Genomic DNA, 23,041 nt, shown 5'->3' with positions numbered 1-23,041 from the left:
TAAAATAACATTCCTTGTGCAAAGCATTACAAGAGATTAAAATCTCCATTAAAATAGATTTTCATTTGCAAGTTAATCTCATGAAAAGCAAACAAATCAAGCAGAAATCCTAAGACCTATAATAAATTGCTTGTACATTTTAAAGTATGAAAGATGAAAGCATCTGCTGCTTTATTTGAAGTGTATTTGGTACACTAAGGTTATGTACATTCATATTTCAGTTTCCATGATTTTTTTTCCTTTCAAATTCTTAATCTAGGCAGAGTTTTAGGGTATTTTTCAGAAGTCTCTTCATAAGCACCAAAATCCACATTCAGAGATTGTTTCTATCCACCTTCACACTGAGTTACTATGTGAACTTTCCTCCCATCTTACACAAAACATGCTCGCCTTACACACAACTGTGCTATTCCAAGAACATAGTTAACATCAGGCTGAAGTATGCTAGCTGAGATCCTGGTGCGGTGCCTGTGATAAAAGAGGGTGGGCAAAGCTATTTCTCTGCATATCTGCTTTTAACATTTTCCTCTGGCAATGCCATTTTGATACGTGGAGGTGTTGAGATGGGTTGTATCGACACTATCTCTGTAATCACTAATTTGGGTAGCACCTCCTTGCAGAACTCAGAAAATCTTTCATCAGTGGTTTTCAGATATTTTATCTTCTATTATCTCCTTATATAGCTGTGTTACACATGCGCTGTTAAAAACCATCATTTTTGCACAGTGCTGCAATATGAATGAGGATTCTTATCCCACCTTCATCAGATTTCAAAATAAGTATGTACACAGTATTAATACAACTTAAATTTCCACAAATCTGATGTAAATAACAACATTTTCAGGTTCTTCTACCCTAAACAATTTACAGTTATCCAATGACACAACCATTAATAAACATAAAAGCATTTTATCCTACAGTGAACTGTGAGCATTTTTGCAAGTGTCAGCTACTGCATAACTGAAAGATTCTCTAAAACGAAAATATCCATCCTACCTGCAAATTAGTCATGTAGGGCTCTTCACAGTTCACAAGATGGCTCAGTCTTGCATGTTGAGCTCGTAACTCATTCTCTCTTATTTTCTGATGCAAACTGTTAATCTGCTGCTTTTGCCTGTAATAAATAAATTTTATTTGAAAATAAATGGAATTGAACAGAGATCATAATTAAAAAAAATGATCTTAAGTCTGGCACTGGGCAACACTACAGCAATGCATGCAACTTACTTCCTCTCTTGTCAAATGAAACAGTAACAAATACTCAACAGAACCAGATTAAGTATTTTATAATCCTGGATCTACTTTAGCTGTAGGTTTTTTTTCCACTGCAGCCAGACTGCAACTAGCCTAGTTCAACACCAGAACTGGAATCTCATCAGGATATGAGTTATTAAACTAGAACTGCCATGCATCCTTCACTTAAGCATACCCCAACTGGCCTGCACTCAACTGGGAATCATAAATTAATCTTTCAGAAATATGTACTTGGATACCAGTTTTGTAGGGGCTGGAGAGCAGCTTCTGCTGTCATTTTCTCCTACACCTAGAAATGTAAGTAGCAAGAAGTACACAGAAATTAGAATGAAACTCACATCTTCTGTTTACTTGGACTTTGCTCTGACTCCTCTCTCTTTGTAAGAGCTGACTTTTGACAGTTTAAATAGGTTTACAAAGCAAAGAGCAGAAAAATTAAAAAGAAAATGTCATTACAAAAGTTAGACAGCAGGGCTTTCCTGTGTGGTCTGTCTTTCCACACTGCTCAAGGCCTTCTCAGTTAGTTGCTTTATATACATTCCCCACCACTACAGTAAAATCCTTCACTGCATATTAAAGAATTAAGCCTCTTACAGCAATCATTTGGCTAGTGTACAGCAGAAATGGCATCACTCTTCCATCACTATTTAATTATATCGCACACTGTATCACTATTTAAATTATGACTTCATTTGAACTAGTGTGACTAGATGGCAAACGCAAGACATGTCTCAGCCCCAGTCCAAGTTACATGAGATACAGACTGCCAGCTCTGCTTTTCACTCTGAGGAGAGCTGGGTACTTCATAAAGTGACTAGAGTGGAGTCATCAGTACCTACCAGAAACACACAGAGCAGCCTGCTTTGCCTTTGGTTATCCCTGCTTAAACATGGTCTGGACCAGATGGAATCAGAGCTCCCATCTGACCTCAGCTGTTTTGATTCTATGTACTCCTTTAATTGTACTTCCTTCTTCTTTTTTTATTATTTTATTTTATTTTAAAATATATATATTAGAAGAACATCAAAGATAGGATGCATGCGCACAAACCTTATCTTTTTAACATTTCTCTTTTTTCTTCATCTATAAAGAACTGCAATGAATGGGAAATCAGTTGCAGTTCTGTACTGCCTTAAGATGATTCATTCAGTACAGTTCATAAATAAGAGCAACCGAATGCATAAAGATGACTCCACAGCAAGTCCTACAATATATAACAGGTGAATCTGAGGCTTCACTTTTCAGTTTTACTATCCATGGGGAAAAAAAGTCCATATAAATGGACTATGTAACACCAAACAACTTTGTACTTGGACTCAACTCTTCTGGTTGGTATAATCCTGTATGAGGGCACTTCAATCAAAAAGCTTCAAACTTAATTTGGAAGAAGCAGATTTGAAGATCAAGAAAAAGAGTATGGCTGTAACTTGTAACAGGCTATATACAAGCTCAAGTGCTGGTATAACTGTGAGAAAATATAAAGCCTCGCTGACTTCTGCTGCATGCTTGGTCTCAGAGACTGGGATCATTTATTATGATTTGTCTTAATCCATGAACAGAAGTCGTTTTTCATTTTTTATTACCTTATTACTTACCAGATATAGCTATTACAACATCCCTGCCCCATTTATTTTAACATTATTCATCCATTTGCCACTCATCCCTTGAAGACACTACGGCAATTTTCTCCTTCTGGCTGATCACATCTTAGCAGAGCTTCACTTTATGGGCAGGAATTCAATAGCTTGAAACAAATGCTACAGCCCAGGGTAAGCATTTTAAAATATTTTAGAACCTCCAACTACAGTACCAGATTTCATAATCTTTTCCCTACCCTAACAAATCCCTGTAGGAAAAAAGGTAGAACAAATTAATCCACGATGAAGCTGAGCTGCATGAGCTGCATTTCTTTTTGCTCTGCAAAGCATGAAACTCTGCCCCATCTGAAACCCAGCCAACAAAACTTGTCATGAAAATGTTTCACGTCTGTGTAGATCCTGCACAGCTTCTCCACATAACTGCCTCTCTCAAAATATCATTAACCTCATGCCACCCAGAGACAAAAATCCTGCGAACAGCCCAGCAGTCACAAGCAGAGGGAAAGATAAAGCACCATAGAAACATATTTACTATTTACATACAGTCCTGTAAGTCTTTGGAGACTTCATACCAGATGCGTTTTCTCACTGATGTTCTCATACGCTAAGACAGTTTTAATCTTCTGTTACCCCACAGCTGTTACTATTAATCTGTAGCATAACCACAGGCTGCAAGCATTATTAAAGCGCTCTCACAAACACGACCTGCACACTGCAGAGGTGACACTGTCCCCACAAGCCTCCCCATCACCAATCAATCTTCCGTTCAGGTACGTGCTGACTGCCACCCTGGGCAGGCAAAAAACATAAAAATAATCCTGAGATGGAAAGATGGGACAGCAAGGCCACCCTCCCCTTGTAACCGCTACGGTGTTAGTGACTCACGTGCACCCTACATGTTCGCAGAGGGCAGACCAGAGCACACTGAAATTCTGTAACTGTTTTGACCAATCTTGGCAAACTTTTTGCAGTTCTTCCCTTTCTCTAATGAGCTGCTAACGCCACCAGCTCTCTCCAGGCATTCCTGATGTTTATGACCCAGAAGGCAGCCATGTGTTAATATAAGTAGGCCCAGGCCTGAGCTCAGGTCATGGTGGACTAACATGAGACACTCCTCTACAGAAACTGGAGCATAACTACAGCAGTAGAAATATTGTACTTAATACCACAAGAACTACTCTCATTCCAAATACAATTTCTCCATCACTGGGTGTTGCAACTCTATGTTGAAGGCAAAGTAACAATTATTGGCATGTCATCTGAGTATCATGGGACTTGTCATGGGATTTCATTCAACTTTCTGTCAGTCAGATGAGAAAAAACTTCAAGTTTCTGTCCACACAAGCCCCTTCCTTTGCGCTTAGGCAGAGAACAGGAGGCACAATCCTGCTCTGAAGTTGCAAACCAATCAGTAAGACTCAAAGGGAAGAGTAGTTTGTTAAAAAAAAAACAAAACAAAACAAAACAACAACAAACACAAAAAAAGCAAATAAAGAAAGATACAAAAACAGGAATGAAAGATATCCTTTCAGGAGGGATACTTAAAAGCCTGCCTTACCTAATTTGATGTTTCAGAAAAAAATATCATTGAAAAGTGTATAAACTTAAACTCTCCCATCCAACCAACCAATACAAACACAGCACTAACACCATTGCTTTCAGAAACAAATCTGGCACAAATCTTTCCAGCTGCCCTTCAAGGCATAAAAGTCTCCAAGAATAGGGAATATAGGAACAAATGAATTTTATATCTTCTTTAAATGAGCAAGAATACCACTTCCATTTCCCAGAGAAGAGCTCTGCAATGAAGATACTGAAGCTATTATATTATTGTATTTTACTTTAGATCGATTGATTTGTCCGTTTTGTATGTTTGGTTTTTTTTTCTCAGAAATAACCTGCCTGTTATACCCACACTTTCATTATTATTATTCTAAAATTTCCATTGATACCATGGGAGTTTCACTCTGAGCCTTTTCACCACCTTTTTTGAACTTCAGCCATAATTTATAGATACAAACACCCATAGATACCCTAAGACCAAATCCTACCTGTGCTGCTCCCAGTTATGTTCTTTCTAAAGAGACTCAGCAGCAGTGACAGGTTATCCAAGACAAAGGGCAAACTCAGGGGCTAAGTGCTCTAAGTTTCCTTCTATCTAGCTCTTTTGTCCCAATCTGCACTTTAGTTACATGCCAGCTATGTTTGCTTACAGCAAATTGCCACTTTTCTGACTACACTTTCTGACTATACCCTAACTCTAAGGATCTTGGAATACACATACATTCCAGAATGTTTTTAACTGATTATACACCTAAGGAAAAAAAATCACTCCTTGGAATCCCTCCCCAACAGCAAAACAGCCCAGCATCTGCACTTCTCTCTTGTAATGAGCAATTAGCATGACCTGGTATAAAGTGACTGTTGCTAGTGCACCTAAAGCCAAGTCCATAAACCAGCAGCTCACTTTCAGTTGGTACATGCCGAATAGAAGAATAGCACAGTGCTGCCCAGCCTGCTTAAGTCCCTCACTGGATCTTTGCCCAATGCCCACCCACCCTCTTTTGTCCTGAGAGTCCCTGGGAGGCTGCTACTTTTGCAGTCTGCTTGCCCCTTTGGCAGCAAGGGGCTGTTTCTGGTGCATAACCCCTGTGTTGTTCCCCTGTGTAGCCTCACATGGGGAAGACAACACATGGCCCTCCACGAAATGGCAGACAAGCTCATCCCATGCTGGTTAACTGAGATCCTATTTATGAAGCCGGTCATAATCCAAAGGAAAATTACTTGTATCCATTGATACAAACTGAAAACATTTAAATGTGCAAAAAGCAAACTACAGCCTTAACTGTAAAATATCAGTTTGGGGGGTGCAGAGGGAATCTTGATTTCAATTCATTTGCAGTTCTGTCCTTTGGCTCAAACAAACTTCTTCAAAAACTCAGATCAGCACAAAGAACATGGAGTGCACAAATACAATGCAGCTCCACATGCAAAAGCCTGGACTACCTTCAGAGACCAGCATTAATAATAAATAAACAGTTTAATACATAAATTGCTTCTGTGCCTCTCTTAGAACGTTTGTAGAACATAATTGGCATTCACAACATTTTCTCATATTCACACTGGACTAGTTAACCACACACGCATGCTTAGACAGACACTCGTATGTGCATTTGCCTGGAAACAAGCCACATTTTCTTCAACCTGAGACCAACTCATCTGTTTCCATAAAATCTTTTTATCACTTATTCTAATATGAAAGCACCTTGAAAACTCATGGCTGCCAGAGAATCACTTCCCCCTTTCAACTTTGGAAAGTCTTAAATTAGCATAAATCTAAGAGTCCTACATTACAAATGAAGATAAAAGTCCAGCACCTTCAGACACTCCAGGAACTGAAGAAAGCAGTTTCCTCCACTACAGAAGTCATGTTTGTAATTTCATGATGAGTCAAATGACAATCGATGCTCACCTTCAAAGGTTACCAAGAAATCGTCACTTTAGGTGAAAATGCTTCAAAAGATCTCCTCAGAATCAGAACATGAAGTACAATACAATACGGATCCTTCTGAAGCACAAGCACCAATCATTCCACACCACAGTTAGAGGTATGCTGCTTTGTTCTGTTGCTTTAAGAAGCTAGATACTAGTTTTTATATCCCTTTGTTTTAAAGGCTCAATCTCTTGGGACCAAACGTGCAGAGCACTGATAGAGGAGTCAGTAGTACACAAAGTCCTAAAAACAATGCAAACACATTTCCGTAACTTGGAAGATAAAGCCAAAGAGCTCTGATACCACTAAAGCTTGTGCAAATAAAGACAGACTCAACTTCCTATACAATCAAGTCTTTTTGGTGTTGTTTTTCTTATTTTTCTTCTCCTCCCCCTCCCCAAATCTGTGTCTGTGACCCAAAGGGAACACTACCTTTCCATCTGTCATGGAGAAGTTAATGTGGAGAAGAATATGAAAGTATCACCTGTAGATTTCCATAATGGATCTCTCTTATAGGTGGATTATTATTTTTTAATTACTCTTTTGAATTGAATTGAAGTTTGATATGCTATCCCAGTCCTCAGGAGGCATGTTAGCACTGACATATGGGGAGGCCAGATGAAAGCACAGTCAACAAGTACACTCAACTTGCTCAAATGATGTCAGCCACATAGCAAAGAGGGAGTGAGGAACAAGGTGAACATGGACATGGCTGCCTGCCCAGGCAGAGGATGCTCCCTCCCCCCCAGAATGGAGTTTTGTGACTCCAGTGGCCTCCTGACAGGAGCCGTGCTGCTCCCATCGCTGTCAATAGTGAGACTTCCTAAAAACATTTAAACCCATAGAAAAGAAAATGAAATTCCAGAGGGAAATGTCTGGGATTATTGAGCAATTACTGAGCATAACTGCACAATGCTGTACTACAAAAGCAGGCAATGCAGAAAGCCAGCCTGCAAGAGGGTCGCAGCAGGAAGGAAGCCTCAGCTGTCCAACTTGGACACTTCCAGAAGATGTAAAAATCAGCTGGAGAGAATTCAAGGAATAAGGAAAGCTACCAGAGGTCCAGAAAACATGATCTAGGACAAAAAACTTAGTTTTTCAATGATTAAGCTAAGTAATCTCTGGAAACGCTGTAGGGCATCTGCGACCGCAGGTTTTAAAGAACAGGTTACATGAGTCAGGAGCAATACTGCTGCAGTGTATCCCCCTGGAATACACTGTATTTGTATATATGTACTGGAACAAGTATTAGACAGGTGCCTCACTGGTGCAACAATGTAGTCTGTTACATAATGAAGGACTGTTACATTGCACTTCAGCAATATTACTCCTATTCTTCCCTGAAAGGGTAAACTTTTAAAACTGCTAAAATGCTTATTTGAAGTTTACTGGCCCAAGATACCTCAACCATCAACTACCAAAGGGATCAGTGACATCAAAAGAAGATAAATTTGTGTTTTTGAAGATATTATTGCAAGCAATTAGTATTATACACAGCGAGACACTCAAGAAGGCTCCCCATAGTCTAATCCCTGCACAGGACTCCTGCTGTATGAGTTTGCTCAGATCCAGGGTGGCATAAAGCTTCAGTGTTACTTCATCAAAAACGACATTAACGGGTCCTTCAGTTAGATATGCTAGTGCTGCAGGTCATTACAGAGCATCCAAAAATTAAGAAATTACAGCCCTGCACTGGCGGTGACATGAACACTATCAGCACACCCAGTCTGACGTCAACAAGTGAAGGCAGGAGGCAAAGAACATCTAATACAAACGTCCTGATGAAAACAGTAAAGTGTAATTCAACTCTGGATGGAAAGCTAATAATTCAGCGACTGTTTGGAGACTGTGAATGTTACTATGCCCCGAGGAATGACAGCTATTCACTAAAATGATACTTTTATATCTACATTTCCATAAAAAGCAGTTCAAATGCCCTTAAGCTGCCTGGATGAGAACACTGCATGCAAAGTGTTATTTTCAGCAGTTTATGTCATATGTTCAGATATCTGGCATTTATTCACATACCTCCCTATATGCAATCCCTGCCAAACAGCGACAATACCACAGCAGAGACATCCACAATGGTTTGCCAGTCACAGGAGATGTTCACAGTTGTACCAAAATGCTGTAATTTCAGTTTTGTTAATATACTGAACAGAGGGCACAGCACAGGAACAGCGCTGAGAATTAAAATGCGATGCTGTAATTTTCTAAACTAATGCATATAGTGTTGGCTCCCTCTGGTGCCAAATACAACATAGTGTTGCACTTAAAACTGCAGGAGAAGTAAGGCAATGACATAATCCAATTCTAGTAGTAAGTGTTACAGCAGCAGACCTCCTACAGCAGCTTTAAAAGCAAAATTAAACTGCTTTTATACCCGCACATTTATGCTACTGTGTTCATTTATACTTGTTCAGATGTACAAGTCCAAACAATTTGAACTCATCTACTGGTAAATCTGATGTTTGACACAGTGTACAGAATACATATCAAACCACTTATTCTAGTCACAAATGCTGCTTTTTTCCCCTAACATTCAACTAATGGCTTTGAATTGCAGTGACACACAACCGAACCAAGTGTGGTGATTCACAAAGAAAGTGTTAATTCTTGAATGACTTCAAACAAGATCTTGTTTGCAGCTTTTCCAAACTGTTAGACTTCTGATGGAAACAAGGAAGTTGAATAATCTTATCCGGATGGGTTGGATTTTGTTGCCCTTTAATTAATGGGATAAGAAGGGAAGCAGGCAGCAGGTTACTTTTTCCTCTCTGCTGCCTTTACAACAACAAGGTAGAGCACCTCAAGGACACCACTATGTACACAACCTCTCCCTTCCTGCACATCAACAGATTTAAGCACTTAAGTTGTGATGTTCAACTCTACCTCCTGCTGCAATTCACAACAGAAGAGCGTGTGTTGACCTCAAATAAACTAGACAGCAATCATGAGAGTGAAAGGGCAGCTAGTGACAACAGCAAGATAAGGGTGGACAGTTCTTGGACAGTTTCTTTTCATTCTGCTGTTTCTTGTACCTCTCAACTGCAAACAGCTACGACCAGAGCACCAGCCTAGAGCCCCACCTCCAGCATCCTCTGGCCAACTGCTACACCACTCCTCCAATTTCCAGATGTCACAGAGATGACCTGCCCCTCCCCAGCTCCACCATTAATTAAACAAGTCTTGCTGATATCCTTCTGTTACCAGGTTATAAATTTAACATGAGCCATGTGGGCTTTTTTTTTTTTTTTTTTAAGACTACCACACCTTTCAAAGCTCTGCAAGAACCAAGGGAATCAAACCCTTTTTCATCATCTTGAATTCTAATTAACAAAACTTTAGCAAAATGAACACACTTACTTTACATATTTTAGACTAGTATTCAGAATTTCCATTAACTTAGGGAAAAAAAAACAACAAAACAAAGTTTAAACTAAGACCAAATGGAATGAGAGTCAATAATCCAAGGTTTAGTCCTAGACATCATATTGGCTCTCAGTGTAATGTCTTGCATTCCTTTTGTAAAACATGGATAGTGTTGAAAGAAGGCATTACTTATGCTTAAGAATTATGAATATTCCATCTAATAATAAACAGAACACTAGCACTTTATAATGTTGTTCTGTTCGTAGAATTTTGGACTGCAACTATGTCCTATTTCCTCCATGAAATGAAAACATCAGTGAAAAAAAACACCCCACAACGACCTAGTAAAATCTTTTGCAATATCCTCCTAAGCATAAAACATCATTTCATACTGATTTTAAATAAAACAACTCAACTATCTGAAATAACTTTGTTTTCAAATCATAAATCTTGAGGCAATTTTTTTGCCCAAATGGAGGCTTAATATTTAGAAAACTGCCCTCTCTGTGGTTTATGAATATATTGCAATTTACATTGTGCTTAACTGAAACACCAAGTGTCTACTTAAAGCAAATGACTGTAAGATCACAAAGTGGTCTCTTTTTTTGGTAATTTCAGTAGCATTTGGAGTGTATTTTGCCTTTTCAGATGAATGAAAAGGGATCACCTCAGCTGACTTCTCTCATAAGTCCAGAAAGTGATGTATTTGCTAAGTCATACAAAAATATGCTTTTTACAAAAAACCCATTTTCACTACATGAAGAGTAATATGAACTGATGCCTTAACTGCCATTGTGTAACAAGCCTTCTTGTAGAGCACAGATGCCCAGCAGAGGCAACAAAAGGTAGCCCCTGGCCATCACGCATTATGTGTTTACAAATGCCAGCAATAGCTTGGGCACTGAAAGGACTGCAGGTTATACAGCATTACTACTGATATAACAGGCCTGGTAAAGCTGCTTTAATTTAGACAGGCCCTAAACAGCTGATCAGAAGACTCTGACAGAGGATATCCACGCAACAGCTACAGATGCTTCCATCTCAACTGCCTGTCCCCTTGGGAGTTCTGCAGTGAAGTAGAACGTTGAGTGCGTGCACCAACCAATTCCTACTTTGCGGTCCATCTTCCACTGCTGGGGCAGGAAAATGCATGCTACCAGGTGTGTAGGCTGATCTAGAGAAAATGATGCTGGCCAGCAGAGGTGATGGTCAGATTGCTAGGGGGCAAAAACATCTTAATTCACCACAATTCCCTTCTCTGTTGCAAGAAAGGAAGGAACAGATTGAGCACAAGTGTAATTCTGCTGCCAAAGTTGTCCATTTCCATCCAATTAAGGGAGAAGAACTACCAGATGAAATTAAAAAAAAAACATCCCAGATGCCTGACATTCCTGTGATTAGGACACACCTGCTTTAATGCAGCTCTACCCAGGCTGCAGAGCAGAGTATCAATAAGAGGCCAAAACTATTTCAAGATAAGAACAACCACTACTTTCAGTCATGAGTCTAGAGTTTATTATTAAAACGCAGACTAAGCCAAATGATAATTATGTCAAATACAAAAATATCCTTCTTAAATGTCCTACATCCAAACTCTGCAGCTCCTGATGACATCTGATAATTTAGTGCAAGCTTCATTAAGCTCAGGCCCATTATTAAAAGCACATTTTCCTCATTAAGGCTTAATATCATCTAAACATCTAGAACTCCAGAAATTATACAATCTGTACTAGAAACTTACAGTAGTGCCTTGCTGCCAAGTTCTATTTTTGATTGATAACAATTTCAATTTGTAACTATGTATTTCTTGATATGTAGATAATGATTTTAGTATTTTATTATTTGAACAATTTGTTTGAGCAATTAAATAGGATTTTCCTAATGCATGTTTCTTCGAAGACCAATTTCTCAGAGCTCCAATTCTCAGCTGGCTTCAGATACACTGCATTTCTTTCTTTTCCCATGACAAGTAAAATCAGCATAAAGCAGTTTACCAGCTCTCAGCCTGTATCAATCCCAAGACCTACGTACAAGCAGAAATATGTCCAATATGAACACTTGCATGAAACTACACTGGGCAATCTGACAGCAGAACTAGCTATTGGTTTTGCACTTCCTTTTCCATTGCAAAAGCCTCAAACCCCTGAGTAAATTCCCAAATTTGTAGAAGACTTTTAGTAAGCAGCCTGTCTTCTCTCCTGGCAATGTCCAAGTCCCACATATTTTGTGCATAAGTACTTGCTGGACTGAAAGCTAACGGTTCTACTGTTCCAGTTTCTACATTGCAGCTTTCATGTCATCTAAGAAATGCAGCAAGAGCAGCTTACTCACCGGTCGATCACAATCTCTTTCTGTCTTAGCAGCCCCTCTTTAATTTTCATTACAGATTCCCAGTTGCTGAAGTCCTGATATGTGGTAGCTGGGTAATTCTGACGAGATGTTCCAGTTGGAACCTGCATAAAATATTTCTATGATTAGCCTCCAAAACAGTAAATGTAGACTATCTCCTAGATATTGGGGAATTTACAAAGTGGATTGTTGTTTCAGAAATGTAACACTGTTTTGTGCTTTATTCAGATTTACTTCATTTAAAACAATTAGATTTACACACACTCTTTTTTTAAACAGACTGTAGTCCAAACTAAATGACTTAAAAACTGTTTTAGAATGATTAACCACTTCATAGCTTTGAAACTAGTATGAGATGAATTTAGAACTTAAATACATTATTAAGACAACAGAAAACGTTCATATCCCACCGCGAGTCCTGGAAATGAGACAGCCAAAAAGCTTTAGATCTGCATGAAAACCGCAGATAACACCACTCCTTTCACTTGTTAACTCCCACCTGTAACTTTAGCAAATAGGGAAAGAGCCTTGGAAGTATGTGCATCTGAAATACAGAATATGGGAATGCAATCCTGGTCAAATTCTAACTTGTTCCAAGAATCAAGTTTCAGAAGTAACAGATTACAGGCTGGCCACTGATACTCACAAAAGCCAGGCAGTTTGCCTCATTATAATCTGATCTGAAGACAACAGTTAAGCTGAATAGGAGCCAACAAGAACATGGTTTAGAAGAAAAATAAATAACTAACTGGAATGATAAATAGGGAATATTTTTATACTCAGAATATAAAAAGCATTATGAGTGTTTGTGTCAGAAATCCACATAAGGGAAAGTTTAATTTAGAATTTCAGCATACAGATGGAGGCAACCCAGCATCAGCTGCCGTGAGCCATAATCTCATCTTCCACTGTTTTTCTCATCATTAGAAAAATCACAGAACCACAGAATGGCTAGAGGACCTTAAAGCCCATTCAATTCCAATCCCCTGCTGTAGGCAGGCCTACCACCCATCAGCTCAGGCTGACCAGAGCCCCATCCAACTCAGTCTTGAGTTCCTCCAGGGATGGGACAGCCACAGCTTCTCTGGGCACTTATCTTTTTATTACCGGGGAGTAACCTTGGACTACGGTGCCTCTAATTTTTTGGAAGAGGACAGAAGAAGAAAGTGAAAATATGTCTAAATTTGGTTTAAAAGTTTAAACACAGTTTTTAATGGTATCTTTATGGGTATTGCTCATTTGTATTTGATTGCTTTAAACATTTAAAACTTACAATTATAATTAACTATATTAAGAATTAGACATAAGGTATTAAAGTTAGGTCTGCAATATTCAAGTTTCCATTCAAATTTATACTGAATATGGAGAAATTACTGCCTAAACCCAAGAATAACAATGTGCTGACATCATGAACTACTGACAGCCTCTTCTGTAAGTTGAGAGAGTACACTTCCTCATTCAGTCTAGGGATTGAACTGAACTAACTTGCTCATTGACAAATGAACCTGAGAAGGCAGAAACACACTTTCTTTCATTTAATATGTTACTTAAAATTAGGTTTAAGAAGACAAAATCAACGAGTTCAAGATTATTTTAAGATTGTCATAAATAAATAAATAAAATTTTAAAATCCTATCATGTCCAATTATCTGCTTCTGGGAATAATACTTCCCATACTACATTGCAAGTACTACCACGTTCTACCCTTAAATGGCTCACTGTTACATGCCTATGATTACTATTTCTTGCCCTATGCTCACTCATGACTACATCCCACAAACACTAAAAACCATCAAAAGCATCCAGAAACTCTCTCAACCGTTGTGCCTTAAAAGGGTGCCTCGTACAACTGCTTGCTGGAGCACACTTAGTGAAAACACTGTTCAAATAAAACTTTTTACATCTGTTATTTCCAATAAATCCATCAAACTTATACTTGTTCAAGATGGTGCTCTACTGGGAGGTAAGGAAAGAAAAAGCTGGATTAAGATTTCCCACTAATTTGTTAACCAAGTAATGATTCCTTCCTGTAACAACACATGATTAATCTTCCCAGATGTATGAATGAAAAATTAATTTTGTCTGTGTTGCCAATACCAGGCTGCATAACTTCAAAGTAGTCATCAGTACTTACAGAATACCATAGGATTGTCACATATTGTTCTGTATTACAGTTATTCTTGTGACTGCTAGAATTAATAGTCACCAGCACAAAACTATTCCAGTCAAATTCTCTTAGTCACATATGCCATGTCATCCCAACTGACAACATCAGTTACTAACATTGCACTTTGTGTCACAAATTTTTTCCTTTGCTTCTCCCACTACATCGTTAACTGTTCTTTTAATATGTCCACTTCAGTACCCTTGTGCTGCAGTCAGAAAAAGAAATAAAGATAAAAAAGAAAAGGAACAGTCCCAAAAGAAGTTGGATCCTCGTTCCACTTTCTTTCCTTCTCAGAACCAGAAATTCCATCTCTACCCCCAACCCTCCCCCAAAACCAAAACCAAAAACCCAACAACTAAGCACCCACAACTGCTTGACATTACAAACAGAAAGTCTATGGCTTTATAAAGCCAACTCATCCAATTTACTGAGCTAGGCAAATTTTGTCTTTTAAGATCAAACTAAAAAAATAAACAGAAAAGTAATTAAAAGGGAATGAAAATGGGATGAGATTATAGACAACTATTGAACTATAAAGCTGTCTTAACTGAAAGCATTTTGGAAACCACCCTGGCACAATTCTTCAAAGCAAGCCTGCTACTTAAATCTGGCACATATGCAAACTATATATTTAACACTAAAATTAAAAATAAAGACTTCAACATAGTATTTCAATAAAAAACTATGTAAGAAGACAATGAAATATTATGGGTGCTGAAAAGCAAGGCAATGCATTTTACAAAGATAGGAACTGAGTAAGTTTGCCAATTAGATGCTAGTGGTATGTTCTTAAAATATAACACATATTGCCTCCTTGAGTTGACTGATCAAGATGTTCGTTGGAATACAACTAAATCGTATGGAATATATGCCTGCTGGATATACACATAACAACATGTAACAACACATGAAACATTATTTTACATTATATCAACTGCCTGCGTTCTCCAAGTCATCACTCCGAAGAGGCAAAAACAACAAAAGATCTTTCTGATATCGCATTTCAGTAATTTAAAAAGAAAAAAAAAAAGAACCTGCTAAAAATACTTCTTAGCGCTGCCCAGAATAACAAGACACTTCACTTATTTATGAGCACATGGTGTTGACTACTCCAACAACCTTCTAGATGCTTTGAATGGCGTGGCAGCACGCAGGTGGTCCACTTACATTTGAGTAGTTCATCTCTTAAGGACATCAAGCCAAACAGAAAGAGCAAAACATGTTTTTAGTACTCACAGGCAGAAGAGCAGAAGATCATTCCCAACTCCAAGTACTCAATTTGAATCCTCCACAATACAAGAAAGCACACGCATACAAAATAAACCTAACTTGAATTCTTTTCCATCTGGCCCCCAAAAGAGAACTATTTTTGTCAACTGGCCCCCTTTCTGAGCATATCAGCCTCGGACTAAGAACATCTGCTCAGTTAAAGCAGTGGTGTCCAAATATTCTTGCTTGTTTCTTTTTGAAAAGGGCTTGGCCTTGATTTTCATGACTTGGCAGGCCTTCAAGTCACTGCTGAGACAGAGCTGCTGGGAAATAAAATTTAAAAATCTTTGCTGTACTGGCCTATATGTAAATATTTATTGCTGGAATACACATTGCTAACTGATTCCGTCATGTTTCTTAGCAGTGGGAAAATAACATTTCTCTGGACTACAGGATAACAACATCTGGATCATTTAGGCCAATAATGACTGTGATTTTAACTGCAGTAATTAACATTATCTTCTCCGTAGTTTCTACCCAGAATAGTTCAGTGTTTCAGCCTACTGAGCAGCATTCCACTCCACATCATAATATGCTGTATTGCAGAGTAGAAGAGCAGCCCAAAAATCTCAAAATGACATCTACTGTAAAAACAACAATAACAAACAAAGCAGTAGACTTTGAATTTTGAAGCAGCAGTTCAAGTACTTTAACAGTATTTATAATAAAACTGCAAAGACTTCACACGAATGATCTCTTTTGGTCAATGGCTTGCTATCCACCTTCTGTTGTGAAGTTCCACTGCCATGCATTACTTGGAAGAAAACCAAGACTGTGTACCCACATACCCCCAATGCAAAGTATCAGTGCAACCACGATCAGCCACACAGCAAGCAGCTCTCTTTGAAGGACTGTCAGAGAGGAGAACACTTCAGATTCCCTCACGAGCTGCACCTCAGGGACTCACCTCTTGCCATCCCATCTCAATATGTGTCAAGGGCACCAGCAAACCCACACATTCAGCCATTACTAAAGAGGTGCCTCTTGCTCTTTCCTCCCCTTCAACAGCAACAGGGTCCCATCTGTGCTCCAGCACAGTGGTCACTGATAAGCTCTGCAACAGCTCCCTACTCACAACAAGGAAATAAGGATTTACCCATCCCTTCCCTCCCCAGATTTCTTCTCAACATCAGGCAGAGTGCTTTGGAATGAAACAGATACTTTAGTCAAGACAGTCCTCCAAGACTGTCTTTCTGCCAGCAAAGCAAGATGGGGCTCATTTTCACACTGCACAAGTGACCTAATGCTGAATCAGACTCTACTTTTAAATGACCTTATAGCAAAGCAAGTAACCATTTCTGCAAGGAATCGTTTCCACAAAAAGGTAGAATTGTGACTGAGCAAAGCATAAGCCGTACCTTGCCCAAATGCACTAGAATAAGCAGCCGCAGAGCAGCATTAAAATACATTCCCCTATGGGTAAAAACATGAATATAGATCAAATCAAGAAATCCTGACTTGCAGCATCTGTGCTTTACCACCACCTCCTTACTGCTCCGCTCTGCTCCACCTTTGCTGTTTTTTAGGGGAGACAGTGATTCTGCTCAGCCCAATATAACCAGGGAAGTTCTTGGCACTAACACAAAAGCTGTACCATGTTTTGCTGTGCTTTTACAAATCTGAAGCAGTCACGGGGGAGAGAAAGAGCATCTAATCATGCCCTTGTACCCCCACTCCAGCACTGCTACTTGTGTTGCTCCTTGGGGAATTTTTTATGAAGAGGAGACAAAATCAAAATTGCAGCATATTTAATGTGTACAGTACTAAGAACTACCGATGTATTATGAAGAGATTAGTAGGGAGTGATAAAATATGAAATAAGAACAGTGACAAAAATCAACAAAGCTTGGAAAAAATTCTGAAGCAGACTTTATATAGACATATAAACTACAAAATAATTAACAAAAGAAGGAGACAGACTAGCAAGGAGAATAAACTTGTCAGGAGCTCACAATTTAAGGTGCCTGAAAACAAGCCTAATGTAAGTCTGGACCGCCTACATTGGGTTTGTCAGGGCACAGAGAAAGGGAGAGAGGGAAAGAATACAATGGTGACTTTAAATAGATCTGGAATAAACCCAGCTGGAAAAATACGTTCAGTTCTGGGCATCATACTCATAGAAAGTCACTGAAATAGTAGAATGTGTTCAAAGAAGAGCAATCCTAATTATCAGAATGCTTAGTAAAATAAAAAAAAAATGAATAAAGAACTAAATACTACAGACAAAGGCTGTAGAAGCATAAAACAAAACAGCAAATAATACATTTTCCAGGCTGAGAGTACATATACAACCAGGAATGAAATCTGGGATAAGAGTATCAGGAAAATAAAGGACAAACTAAAAAGACTGGGGAAAGCAACTAAAGCATATCACAAGCAATCAAATAACATTCAAACTTTAAGATCTACACTGAATAAATTTTAGAAAACACAAGGCAAGCAACAGCACGGGTTTTACACAGAGAAGTTCTAACAGCCAGCCAGAATGACAGATACACTTTCTGGTATCCTGATTTGTGAAAGCTGGTTAAATGCTCGTAAACCAGAGTCTTAAAATTGACTAAACAATACAACAAAAAAGGACAACTTTCCCTCTATTTTCAAGTGTTGCTGTTGGGGTTTTTTTTGGCCATTACATAATTAGATCAAGCCATGCTGGCCATGAAGACTCATTTAGGGTCTTATAAAGTAAACCCATGAAGTCCTTTACTGGTGCTTTGCCCTGCTCCCTCTCATCTTCATTCAGAACTGCAACAGTGAGATGTCTGACTATGCAAGTAGCAGCCAATGTGCCTCTCATCTATTAGGCATTTGCACTATTGCATCTACTGTATGACTTCTTAAACCTTTTCCAGCAAAAAATAAAACTCTAATGCTGAATATCCACAGACATGACTATTATCCAGTTTTTTAAGAAGGGGAAAGCTTCCAAATATAGAAAGAATCAACAGTAACACCCCCATAATGCCCCCTAAAAGCAACCCTCCCTCTTGCTATTAATCAAATGTTTTGCCAAAACGTTTGAAGCACCTCTCTACAAAAGCAGTGCTGCAGACAGGACACGACCCACACATTTGGGCCCTCAGAGACTCATCCCACAGCAGCCAGTGAGGAACCTGTCCTCTATGGTGCTGCCATTTGTGCATTTCCTTCTCCCAGCAGCACTAGTACTGCAGCTTCTCATCTGCCAAGGCTGGATCTGACAACTGCAGAGAGGGAAGCTGTGATTCCTCACTCCAGCAGCTTACATCAGGGTAGTGAGTTTCTGGGATACTGACACATAGAAACGAAATACTGTGGCCAACTCTGCTGATCACTACAGAGGGAAAAACACAGCACTGCTACTACCAGCATAGCTGCATGGCTCTGACAGCAGCTACGTGGTCACTTAGGGTGGCATGCACATAGGCTGCTATCAAGACATACCTTCCTTCCCCTCTCTTTGACACTCATACCTGTCAGCCCCTCCCTGCCTGTACACACATGGGTTATCTGCATTGGATCCACCACACCAGGCCATGATATCTCACGCTGGCACACATTGCTACATAGAAAAGCAGCATCTGAGATTACATGCAGTGGCACAGCTTTGCACTGGGTGAGTATGAACCTCAAACTGAGATATCTTGACTTCAGACGGTGCCAAACTCTTCAAAGGCTATCCATTCGTGGAGTGGATATTTTCTAAGCCTCCTAATCAATGACTATCAGCCAACATCTGGTGCTCAGAATTGCAAGTTAGTTCAAGAAAATGACCTTCCACATGACAGTGCTTTCTGAACAGCCCAGAGCAGGTAGGTTAGCTGAGTCATAGCAGCACGCTTAGGGCCGGGTATCACAGCCCTGGCCCACAGGCAAGGACTGCATATGTCGGTGACCCAAATGCAACCAGCAGGAGCTGTGGAAAAAACCCAGACAACACACTGGAATATGAGACAGTACGGGGCAAGTCTCAACCAACAAACTAAGTAGTCAACACAGTGACTCCCAGGAGGCTTGGTATGACAGCCCCTGAAGTGCACTGTTGTGTGTGAGAGCAGGAGGGTCACACCGAGACTGGCCACAGCCCTCAGCACCTTCCCACATCAGCCACTCTGAGCCACCACACTCCACCAGGCTGCGAGCAGCAATTCCAGAGCTGCCAGCTGGGCACCTTCTTCTGCCTATCTTCCCAAGAACAATTAAACAGCTCTTGCTTTTGTGTGTTGCTATAACATTGCTCTACAGTCCACACCACACCAATTTTATTTTTGTCAAAAATCCTTTCCATTTATATTCTGGCAAATGTTATGAACACAAAACACTTCTAGGTGCCACTTAACATGACGTTAAAAGCAACAGTGCCTGGAATTTTCCACTGATAACAATTGGGGCTTTCCTAAGTATAGAAGCACTTGTTTTATTAAGTGTTTGGTTTATCTTCACATTACAGTTAAATTCAAACCTTCTCTATTCAAAAGAAACCAGGAGATGAAAGGGAGCTTCCACAAGAACAACCATAACCTTTTTTCCTTGAAACCTTCAGGGAAACAGCACAATGAAGTTAAATTCACTTCTTGTGTTTTGTATTCTGACCTGAAAAGCAGAATGCCAAAAGAGTGACTATAGTTGTTGGAAGCCCATAAAGTGCCCTCTGTTTCACATGCAAAACAAAAGTAGGGCATACATTATTCACTGAAAGACTTTATGGGCTGCGTGAGTAAGACAGAAATAGATTAGAAAAGGACTAGTTGGGGAGAAAATGTAAGTCACAAATCAATCATGAATGGAAGCATCTCTGAAAGTACAGCATCTTGGTCATTTGCACTCAGACGCCTACTGACCAGTTGTGATCACCTACAGAAATCTCTTTTTTAAAATAAACATCATTGATATCTATAAACATCAGTTTGATAAAGTCTGTGTCAGTTGCTTGTTCATTACTTGAATATTATTCCTGCTTACTCTCAAAGAAAAGTAGATGCAAAAAAGTGACCCAGAAAAAAAGCGAAAATACTTCTGTTTTTGCCATCTTGAATGAAACTCCGCAAGGATGCGCAGAGCAGGCACCAGTATTGCACGGAAATGGACAGGAGCCCTTTTCTAACAGGAGGATAATTAAAAGAGTTTAACTTAAGCAAACATTAGATAAAAAGAACAGCTGTGCAATAATTGGAAAAGAAGATTTAGAAGACCCTACTGAAGCAGAGCATCAGAATCTCTTGACATGCAAATGTCTTGAAAGAGAGGGGTGTTCCTCTCAATGTAATTTGAAGCAGGAGTAGCATTTGGGGAGGAGAACCTCAGGTGATCAAGGGGCTCCATTTTTCAAATGGATCATCATTAGATTCTGTGAAGAGTGTCAGCCCAAAACCAGAAAACAGGGCCTCTCTTCATCTGCATTGTTTGGTTCAGCTTTTCATGGCTTTAAAAGAAACATTAACCATGAATTTAACATTCATCAGATTTAACAGAGATTAAATACAAACAAAAAACTCCCAGAAAAATAAAGCATAAACGTTCAAAATATTTACATGAAAACAAAACCAAGTATTCACACAAATTCACAAAAGGACACTTTATTTAAAAATAGCAATCCAGAACCAGTCTCAGTGGGCACTCGCACAAAGAATGGGATCCAGACAAATTCCTCATAAACTATGCATTTCAAGTTTTGCAGATGCAACTTCTGTACATGTTTTAACTGAGAGCACCTAGAGATGATCTGGTAGTGGCCTGCCTTCCCCACTACTTTTTACACCCTTATGTGGATGAACCCAAACCAAAAACAACACAACACCCCACAAAACGAAGTGTCTGGATAGGGAGCTAGGAGATACAGTTTAGGGCTTTTCTCTAGGTATGGTAAAGGGAGGACAGTTGGACTAGATGATCATATAGGTCCTTTCCAACCTTGTGATTCTATGAAAACTCAATCACAGCTAAACCCACTTTTGTTGTTCTTCAGCTCTCACTACCATGAACACAAAGATGATGGAAAAAGACAACTATGTTCTTTCCCCCCCCCCCCAACCAAATTTTAGAACAAATTTACAGAGGCCTTTATTTCTGAAAAATCAACTTTTAGAGCATCCAGTGTCATGTATTTGAAGATTCCGGCCTGAAATATCCGCACCACTGACAAATAAAAGAAACCCAACTAGTTTAACACAGGTTTCTCTTTTAAACTGGGAACCACACAAGCATGGAAGATAGTCACATAACTTGAGTGTGGAACAAGTGATGGAGTCTTAAACTGTTTGGTTTCAATCCAAATTATGAACCTTTTCCACTTGAGTTTATGAGGGGTACTTGAAACACACTTGTCTCTAACAAAAGCAGCAGGATGATGTAAGGGTGCATTTTAACACTGGTGTCAGTGTGTGAAGGTGTTTTCCTTCTATAAGAGATAAATCAATGGGGGCAGGCCTAGCATCTTAATATAAGTAGAAACAGCAGAGAAAAATCACACTAAAAATAAATAGCGCTTCCACCTCCATCAGTCAGCACATCCCACTCGCAGGTCTCTAGAGATCTTACAAAGAAACTACCTTTATTAGCCAAATTTTACAGAAATGATATTGAGATACAAGTGAAGATGCTTTTTTCCTCAAGGCTCACCAGAAAGTACCAAAATGCTGCAGATTCTTTAGTGTGGAAACCAAGTTATGTAAACAAAATAGTGGCTTTGTCAAACACAAGCAAGACTATTCCTGGCTAAAGAAAACAAACCAGACAGTCATTGAATTAAGTATCTGAATTAGAAAAACATGGTCATATCCATCCAGAACATTCTTGAAGCTAAAATAAAGATCAAGCTGTGTCTTCTGCTTGAAGGGTATGAGACGCCACTTTTCATCCTGCTAGAAAACGCTGTAGTGCTGCATTACACTTCAGCCTGGAGCAGCCTCCTCCTGCCCACCTGGCTGGAGAATCCCTTTTGTCCAATATAGAGAGAATAAAAGGAAAACAGAGACATCTGCAGCAAACCTTTACAAAGGCAGTAACAGTACAGCAATAATACTAAACATTTGGGTGGAACTAAAAGCTGGTTCAAAGCTGTACATGCAAGTCTTTATCCAGCTTCTCTATGATTAAGGCTCAAAACAGATGTCTTACAGTCTCTGAAGAAACCAAAGATGTCCTCAAATGTGGTAATGTAAGTGGGACTGAAATTCATTATTCTTCACATTCTAGTCTATAACTATCTCCATTAAGCTATGCTCTATCACTTATATTAGTCAAATTCAAATCTGCATGGCAAAGTTTCTCTCCTCCAGTGAGCAAGAAGAGGAATTTTTATCAGGAAGCAGCTGCCCACAAAAAAATACAGAGTTAGGAAATACTTTTAAGATAGGGAAATCTGTTCTTTTAACACAATCGATGGTCTGAATTAGAAGAGTAAATCACCGTTTTATTTTGCCATCTTGCATAACAGGGTAAAAGAAAAATACAAAGTATTTATGATAAAGTGTTTTTTTTTTCTTGCATATGTAACTGTGAAACAAAATTCTGTTATTGAAGAAAGGAAAGGCTTTCCGCTGTTTGAATAAAATAAAA

General features: G+C 39.2%; 1 protein-coding gene across 5 annotated transcripts in view; it reads right to left on the bottom strand.

Moving 5' to 3' along the window:
* Positions 1-23,041, bottom strand: part of CEP85L (centrosomal protein 85 like) — a 129,915-nt gene that overhangs the window by 18,349 nt on the left and 88,525 nt on the right. For all 5 annotated transcript variants that reach the window (XM_015858641.2, XM_015858642.2, XM_015858643.2 and 2 more), the window contains exons 4-5: positions 12,049-12,170; positions 997-1,114 (exon numbers count right to left, since the gene is read on the bottom strand). In XM_015858641.2, the coding sequence (XP_015714127.1) occupies positions 997-1,114; positions 12,049-12,170 (240 nt within the window). The remainder of the gene's footprint in view (positions 1-996; positions 1,115-12,048; positions 12,171-23,041) is intronic.

Source organism: Coturnix japonica, chromosome 3, assembly GCF_001577835.2.
Source record: "Coturnix japonica isolate 7356 chromosome 3, Coturnix japonica 2.1, whole genome shotgun sequence".
Classification (NCBI taxonomy): domain Eukaryota; kingdom Metazoa; phylum Chordata; class Aves; order Galliformes; family Phasianidae; genus Coturnix; species Coturnix japonica.
Note: the sequence above shows the minus strand (reverse complement) of the source record. Positions and strands in the feature narration are given on the sequence as shown.